At 40.3% G+C, this 8607-nt stretch overlaps 1 protein-coding gene across 1 annotated transcript; it reads right to left on the reverse strand.

Moving 5' to 3' along the window:
- Positions 1-965: 965 nt before the first annotated feature.
- On the reverse strand, positions 966-8045 carry LOC106552204 (TNF superfamily member 13b). Its single transcript, XM_014070420.2, has 6 exons — positions 7640-8045; positions 7472-7568; positions 6781-6837; positions 5798-5910; positions 5569-5719; positions 966-2387 (listed from the first exon to the last, which is right to left on the reverse strand). Exons 1-6 carry the CDS (start codon positions 7970-7972, stop codon positions 2275-2277), a joined length of 864 nt encoding a protein of 287 aa, XP_013925895.2. The 5' UTR covers positions 7973-8045; the 3' UTR covers positions 966-2274.
- Positions 8046-8607: the final 562 nt, after the last annotated feature.

Below are 8607 nucleotides of genomic sequence, written 5' to 3' on the forward strand. Positions count from 1 at the left end.
AATATGTGTTTCTTGATTGAAACTGAGCTCTGGGTCTAAAGTAACGTTTTCTGGCTGAATTGAGTTCTTTTGCCAATTCTGAGATACGCTTTGGTCTAAGGGAAAGCTCAGATCACCGAATAGAGTGGTTTTTTAGCTTTTCCCACACAGGGTACCACCAATATGTGTTTCTTGTTTGAAACTGAGCTCTGGGTCAAAAGTAATGTTTTCTGGCTAAATTGATTTCTTTTGCCAATTCTGAGATACGCTTTGGTCTAACTTCTCAGGGAAAGCTCAGATCATTTTTAATGGTCCTATGCTAATGTTTTTCTTCTCAAACACAGGCACAGACAGTTTCCCAGATGACACCCAATTTTATACTGTATGTGAGCCACCATCAATTGCTCAGGGAGACCTTTTTCCCATCCTACCAGAACAGAGACACAAGTGCTGGCTGAGTTCTAACATGGTTTTCCCTCCTCTCAAAATGATTTATTGCTCATGTAGGAATAGAGAGGTGATTGCCCCAACTGCTGTTTCCTATTCTTCTCCCCATCATTACAATTCCTATCCTGCTCTGAGCCAGCAACTGTAACTGATGAGAATATATTTGGCAATTTCTGTAAATAATTGTTAATATTCTTGCTCCAGAACTGAGAAAGATATTGTGCAATATCAAAAGGTTGCAGCTACTTCCATGCCATTCAGTAGTTCATTGTCCAATGAACAGAAGTCATGCTGCAGTCAGGACTGCCAATCCTATAGTAATGTTATCTTTCACCACCACCCTCATCTCAGATGTTGTAGTAAATGGCAGTGGCTTTAGCAACTGCTGTTTCTTTGCTGCAAAGCTGTAGACACCAAGGATCCCTGCATCCCACGAGTGCACAAGCGAACCGGTAGTAAAATAAATTGCAACCCACCACTGTCCCAGAAACTGGAAGAGTGGCATTTTAAGACTCCATTCTCATTTTTGCTGTGTTTTTTTATATTTCAAAGACAATACAAATGAACTAAAATTTACAGTTAGTGCAGATACTCATATTCAGTATGCATCAGAAGTGAATCAATATTTGTTTCTTAACCATTCCAGACCATCCAGTTTTGGTTGCCATGGTGTAAAAAAGATGTGGAGACTCTAGAAAGAGTGCAGAGAAGAGCATCAAAGATGATTAGGGGACTGAAGGCTAAAACATATAAAGAATGGATGCTGGAATTGGGTATGTCTAGTTTAATGAAAAGAAGGACTGGGGTGACATGACAGCAGTGTTCCAATATCTCAGGGGCTGCCACAAAGAAAAGGGAATCAAGCTATTCTCCAAAGCACCTGAGGACAGGACAAGAAATAATGGATGGAAACTAATCAAACAGAGAAGCAATCTAGAACTAAGAATAAATTTCCTGACAGTTAGAACAATTAATCAGTGGAACAACAGAAGTTGTTAATGATCCAACATTGGACGTTTTAAAGAAGAGATTGGATAACCATTTGTCTGAAATGGTACAGGTTTCCTGCCTAAGCAAGGGGATGGACTAGAAGACCTCCAATGTACCTTCCAACTATTCTACTCTATTCTTTTCAAGAATTATCTGCAGATTATTAGTAAATAAGATAGGTGGGTGGATAAATAAAATATACACTGCATTGCTTGCTTAGCCCTTTAAATGTAACATCCTGATATAGTTACTTGCATAAGAATCATATAAACATTATTTTGATTCATGATCATATTTAAAACCATGTTTAGGTGTGTCCTAAAGAGGAATCATGTACTTCCTGCATGATGTAGTTCATATTTTTGTTGCTGTCTGTAGGACACTTGATGCTGTTCAAGTGCAGCATGATTTCTTGCTTCCTCTTCTGCAGACTGCATGAAGCGAGTCTTGATTCTCCAGTTGCAGCTGCTTGGGGAAAATGTAGGGAAAGTTGAGATATTTACACTTTGTCTTGTCTGTGACTTTGTTGGGCTCAGAAGGATGACCTCTTGGGAACAGACTTTGAACTCCAGAATTGATACAGCAAAAGTTCAACTCTTCCTATGTAATGAGACTATTTATATTTTCACAATAAAAGTTTCATTTCTGGTAATCCACACATGGGAGGGTAGTGCATGACAAGCATGAGTAGGATTTCCTCTTTCTGAATAAGTTAATATCTTTTTTTTTAATCCATCATTCAACTTACTAAAGAGGTAATATACAAGAAACCCACATAATGATTTCAAATTATTTCATAATTCCTGAAATATCGGTGCGCTGGAAAAAGCTATATAATTCATAACATCAAAAAGACTTTCACAAAAGTCTGACTGCACCAAAAAATGTGACATCTCCATTCAAGACTATTTTGGCACTTGTCCGTGGTATGGTAAGCTGAAGTTCATCTCCTTCTTCTAATTTTGCAACACCTGCCAAAACATTGCAATCATTTTTAGTACAACAGTCTAATATAGCCAGACCAAAACAAATCGTATTGGCTATGATTTGGCTAGTCCTTAATTGACAAAGCTGCTACCTTCTTTCATTTTAAGGTTAAAAGATGCATATTATGCACATTTTAAACACCTATAAACAAGGTGTATTTAAATAAATATACTGTAGGTAGTCCTCAAGGTACCACAGGCCATTTAATGAACATTCAAAGTTATAACACTCTTCCCACCAAAAGCTATATACAAACCAGTCACGTGCAGGCAGGGGAGGCAGAGCCTCACCACTGTCATCATGAAAAAAAAAATGTAAAAGGAAAAAGGCTGAGGTGATTGCTGCCAGAGTCACAGTGGATGACTCTGCTTAGTGCTTAACTGTTTAAAAAAGCCTCTAAAAAGTGCCCTCTACAAGAGACGGCTGGAGAACCACGTGCCTCATTTAGTCTGACTTTATGATCACTTGAGCAGAGTTAAGCAAGGGTTAAAAGCTGAAAAATTCCTTATGTAGATGAGGCACGTGGTTCTCTTGCCTCCTCCTGTAGAGGGTGGTTTTTTTAGAGGCTTTTTTAAACAGTTAAGCAGAGTCATCCATTGGGGAACTCCGGCAGCAGCTAGCCCAGCCTGACCTCAGCAGCTCTTGCCTTTTTCCTTTTACATTTTTACATTTTCATGATGGCAGGCAAGAGCAGAGTTGAAATCCTCTGTGATTGTGAAACAGCTGGAAAAGGTATGTGGGTTGGAGGGAGGGGGAAGAATTCAAAATTAATGTAATTTGTAAGTAATTGTAAGTAATTTGTGTGTGTGTGTGTGTGTGTGTGCGTGTGTTTGTTTCTTCACTCAAACAAACTCTCAATTTGAGAGAGAGTTTGTTTGAGAGTGAAGAGAGGGAAAGGGGTAGGAGTCGGAGAGGCAGGGAGGGAAGCCCGCCAGCTTTCTTTCTCTGTGTCCGGGGCAGCCCGCCAGCAGAGGTGGGTCTTTTACCCATCTCTGCTGGCGGACTGCTGCTTTCTTTCTTTTGCCCAGAGGCTACAGCCCACCTGAGCTGCCCGCCTCTGGGCAAAAGAAAGAAAGCGCCCATCTGCCGCTGGCTTTCTTTTGCCTGCCCTGCCGCTATGTCCGACATAGAGGCGTGCCACCTCTATGTCGGACATAGCGGTGGGGCAGGCAAAAGCTGCTTTCTTTCTTTTGCCCAGAGGCGGGCAGCTCATTTGGGCTGCAGCCTCTGGGCAAAAGAAAGAAAGCACCCGCCCGCCGCTGGCTTTCTTTTGCCCGCCTCTATGTCAGACATAGCGACGGACAAAAGAAAGCCAGCGGCGGGCTGGCGCTTTCTTTCACCCACCTGTCAGAATTCAGGCGGGCGAAAGGAAGAAAGCGCTTTAGACAGTGGGATGTCGGGGGAGAAGACTGCCTCACCAGCCATAAACCTCACAACTTGTTTCAAAGTTTCAATGTCTGCAGCTCCCCTGATTGTCATTGGCCCATATAATCAACCACAGAGACACTGCAGCACACCCACTGACCTATTCCCCACATCCTGCTTACTGTGTTCCCTCAGATACCTGGCCTGCTTTTCCACCTCACCGGCTTCTACACACTCCTCCCCACCCACCCCAGTCACTATGCCCCCACTTATCTTTCAAATATATCCAGAATTCAGAAAGATGGAGTAGGAAAGGCGCTGGGCCATATGGCACAATCAAGGAGAAGAAATACTATTGGTTTTGCTTTCGTCACTATACTTTGTTCCCCCAGTGCCAGCAACACTAGTGTAAAGCTAGCATTGCTGGCACTGGGGGAAGCAAAGATTGTGAAGAAAGTAAAACCAGCAGGATTCCTTCTTCAGCATTACCAGCGCTAACGTAAAGCTAGTGCTGCTGGTCCTGGGGGAGCAAAACATAGCAAGGATAGCAGAACTGTAAGGATTTCTTCCCCTCAAGTCTGCCATGTGGCCCAGCAATGGAGCGGCCTTCTCTACTCCAACTTCCTGAGCTCTGGACATCCGTGAAAGGTAAGTGAGTGATTATGGCAGGTTAGATAGGGAGGAGATCTTAGGGATGTGGGGAACCCAAGCAGCAGGAAGCGAGCATGGAGTATCTCAGAATGTAGGAGGAAGCCTTGGGAGGTCCAATGTGGGTGGGCCTGTCCCTGCACTAGACCCCACATGATCTCCCACACTCAAGTCACCCCTTGCTCTGCTTAATGATCCATGCATCCGTTTAATGAATGCATTGGGGGGAGCAGGGATAGGGAGGTTGTTGAAGATGTGTTTATTTAATATGGACCCCAACTTTTGACAGTAATAGATAGGTTCCATAACTCTTGTAAATCAAAGACTATCTGTAACTCCTCTTCTAGAGAGATCTTGACTTCCAACAGGTATTGAAAGGCAGACTACAATAGTGTGGTGTAATAGATAGGCAGTATAATTTAAGATTATGGAAGCTGCCTTGGGGCTTTGGATCAGTCACTCTTTCAGATTCCAGCCTCTCCTGAAGCATTCTCATGAGGCTCCGAGGATGGGGGATCATGGACACTAGTCTAAACTCTTTGGACAATGGTGAAAATAGAAACAAATCTCCACCAGTCAATTGCAAAAAGCAGTCTTAGTTGGAACAGCTTGTATCCTGTGACGATACCTTTAACATCATCAAAAAACAATATCTTTCTATCTCAGTCCTTAGGAAGGACTCAACAGATGGACAAAAGTAGGCAAATCCAGTCTAAACACCTGGCTGACTATGCAATCAACAATAATAATAAATTATGCATTTCAATTTCTCCAGGGGCTTGGGTTCACTCAGCAGCATTGCATTTTCTAAGTCCTGCGTGGCCTAGAACATTCTTCCCCATTCCTAGCAGATTTTATGCCCATGTCCATCAGGCAGTCCCCAGTTTTATGCCATTTTCCTAACACAGAAAGATGTGGCCAAAAGCAAAAAGCAGCCTATCTTTGCACCTGTTTCTCTAACAGAGGTTGCTGCCTGCCACTGAAATTGAGAAAGAATTAACTGCAACTCACCTATATGATGTAAGGAGTTCAGCATAGCCCACCACACCACCCACTAATGAATTCTTTTATATGGATAATTCTGTTTCCTACCAGTAAAATGCTTATCTAGGCATTATCTATCTATAAATTTAGGATGGTTTTCATAATTACCAGCGGTATAACAAGAATTGTTAGGAGAGGTTTCAGGCATGTTTTGCAGGCAACGAAATAATGTAACCAGACTGAGATCATCTCCAACGACGTGGGCTTTTTTCCTCTGAATCAAATGTCCCATTACAAACATTTCATCTGTATATAAAACCTGAACAAATAAATTTCATTATGACTTTAAATTAATACTTCAGAGAGATTAGTAAAAGAACTTTTTTCTCTATTTTACCTGACCATATATGAAGAAGTAGCCAGCTTCTCTGACCAGTATTTTATTTCCATGTTCTTCTAGAGCTGTTCCTCTTTTAAAGCTAAGAAGCCAGGGAACTATACTTGAGTCATCTGAAAAATTATTAGTATCTCATTAAACATGGATTGACTATTTTCCTTGTATATTTCCTATGTTTTTTTAAAAGAAAAAAATATTATAGCTTTCAGATGAGTAGCTCAAACAGAAACTAAGAACAAGTATTAATGTTTGATGAGTAATTCAGATAAATATGGTAAGCCATGATTAATGGTTGAGGATACAAAGTGAAGGGAAGGATGAATCACTAAAAGGTAATTTACCTTTTATCTTTTCACTATGACTTTTTAAATTCAAATGTAGCAGTGCTTTTGTATCATCTTGCTTTTTTCAACTTTCTTTTGTAATACAATATTTGCTTTTTTTCAATATTCTTTTTAATCTATTTCAATTTTTAACAATACATATGGATTTTAAAAAAGAGATAAGTAGCTTTACCAAGGTAAAGTCCAAAGATCTTCAGGAACAGCCTCCTGACAGAAGCCATATTTTTATGGATCTACCAGGGTTCAGATTCTATCTAAATTCACTTCAGAAGGTTGGTGAACTAGAAGAATGCAGTGGAATGTAGGAGAACGTTTGTAGTCAGGTGTCCTGTGTAGATTTTTAGCATATAAGCTATAGAAACAAACAAACCTTTTGGGACAAAGAAACCATAATTGGTTGTGTCATCCATTGAAACAATGGATCATCAGAGTCGAAAACTTGAACCTCTAATGTTGTTTCAGAGTTTCCCCTAAAAGTGGGAAAGGTAGAGTGGTAAAATGCTAATAAATATAACTGGATTTTCCCTTCCTGCATTATTTAAAAACATGTTTGAGCAATTATAATGCAATGGCAGAATAAGTTTACTCACAGAAAATTTGTGGGTTGTGCTAAATCAAGTTAAGAAATTAATACATTACCATGTTGCCGAATGGCACTTTTGCTGTCAGCCATCAATTGCAGACATGACTGTAGTACTAGAAAGATATATTTCATATTAGAGAGAAGGGGGAGAAAACAAGGAAATTAACATGGGATTCAAGTAAAATAAATAAAAAAATAATTTGTTTCAAGAAAGTTTTGATTGTAACTCTTCCTACACTACTAATGAGTTTTTAATTCAAACTGGTTCAAGGGAATTTGCATTCATATTCTGTAACGAATACATGTTGCTAGGGGCCCATTCAAAAAAAAAAGACAATTTAGAATTATAGTATTGCTAATATTATACTTTCGGGGGAAATGAACCATGTTAATAAGAGCAAGTATAAGATGTAATACACAAGATAGGGTTAGTTCACCTTTGATTAGATGCATATGAGTTAAATTCCACTGATAACTGATCAGGGAAAGAGAGAGAAGGATTAAAGTTCATCAAGCAACAATTCATCTAAAGAGTGGAAGCTTGAAAGACATCCATCTTTTCAGCAGGAAAGTTTGCTATTACAGATACCTCTGGTCTACCCTGCCAGCATCGGATATTGTGACCATATAAGCCCCCCGCCCCATGCTCAGCCACAATTCTTAATGTCCTGGACCCTGAGGTATTTTTTCAGAGATAACTATGATCTCCAATCAGATCTTATTTCATCCAACCAGATCTTATCTTACCTGTTTCTCCTCTCTGAGAGGGGGATCTTTTCCCTCTATGGCTGTCTCCAGTCCACATTATGTTTCGGTTTCCTCGATGTGATCCCCAAACAATTCCCTGACAAAACACGGGCAAATAAGCATCATGAAGGGTGTAATGCCTCCAGTGCCCAAAGGATTTCAACTCACCTGGCTGGAAACTGCATTGGCCACCTTCCAGTATGGAATGAAAGGGCTGGCTGCCTTGGTTTCTCCCAAGGGCTCCACAAGCTGGGGAAGTGAATTCCTTGCCTGATTCTTGCCATTCAGCTTGCTAGTGAGGACTGCTAGTTCTGTTTTTAGTGCAACAACATAGTAAAGAGATGCGGCCGCCAGGCAAGAGGAGACAAACACTGCAAGTCCAAGAAAGATGAATAGGAGCCCTTTGCAATCAAAGCCATTAACAGAAGGAGAGGAAGAGGAGGAAGACCCACAAGTGGTGAAGGTATTGCCTTTTTCTCGCGGGAAATTCATAGATTTCATGACTGTTATTAAAGCCAAGTAGAAACTTCAGCTACTTCTCATTCTGTGCAATGCAAACATTTGGCCAGTTGCATCCAAGCTACGTGGTCAAAATCCAATACTGCATGTTTCCGGTCATGAGAACCTGCTGATGCCACATATGTTGTTTCTGCTCTGCATCTGCACAATGTGAAGCTCTGTTTCTGTATTTTAGCAATGAATCTTCCTCATTTTGGTTCCTGCTTCATTTATTACCCATTATCCTCATTATGCAACCCCATGTCCTTGCCTGACTGCACAATCTCTACCAATGAACTTGCATTTTGCAGCTGGGCATTAATTTCCTCCTTGGCAAATGAGTGCTGGGTGGGAGAATTTTTTTAAAAAGTGGGACTTCTGTCCATTTATAGTTCCCTCGTAGGCTACATATATCCCCTCTCATTAGGTCTGCTGTTGCAGAAGCATTGCATCAGTTCCAGATATTCTTTTTTTCCCCAAAGAATTTTTTATTTTTTTATTCTCTTACATACCATTTTAAGTATACATTCACATGATTATTCTTCTTTACATTTATCATTCTTATACATTTATTATTTCATTTAATAGGTTATAATATACAGTTTGGGTTGCTTTATTTACCATCTCTTCCTCCTTTT

This window comes from Thamnophis sirtalis, unplaced genomic scaffold (genome assembly GCF_051295495.1).
Source record: "Thamnophis sirtalis isolate CommonGarterSnake01/CBP01778 unplaced genomic scaffold, rThaSir2_p1.2 scaffold_5, whole genome shotgun sequence".
NCBI lineage: Eukaryota > Metazoa > Chordata > Lepidosauria > Squamata > Natricidae > Thamnophis > Thamnophis sirtalis.

What these genes read in the sequence shown, in the direction of transcription:
- LOC106552204 (XM_014070420.2), bottom strand. Translation starts at nt 7,972, where the DNA reads ATGAAATCTATGAATTTCCCGCGAGAAAAAGGCAATACCTTCACCACT. An exon ending in CTCTCAGAGAGGAGAAACAG is followed by an intron (nt 6,838 to 7,471) that starts GTAAGATAAGAT and finishes ATATCTTTCTAG; the next exon opens with TACTACAGTCATGTCTGCAA. An exon ending in ACTTCTTCATATATGGTCAG is followed by an intron (nt 5,720 to 5,797) that starts GTAAAATAGAGA and finishes TTATTTGTTCAG; the next exon opens with GTTTTATATACAGATGAAAT.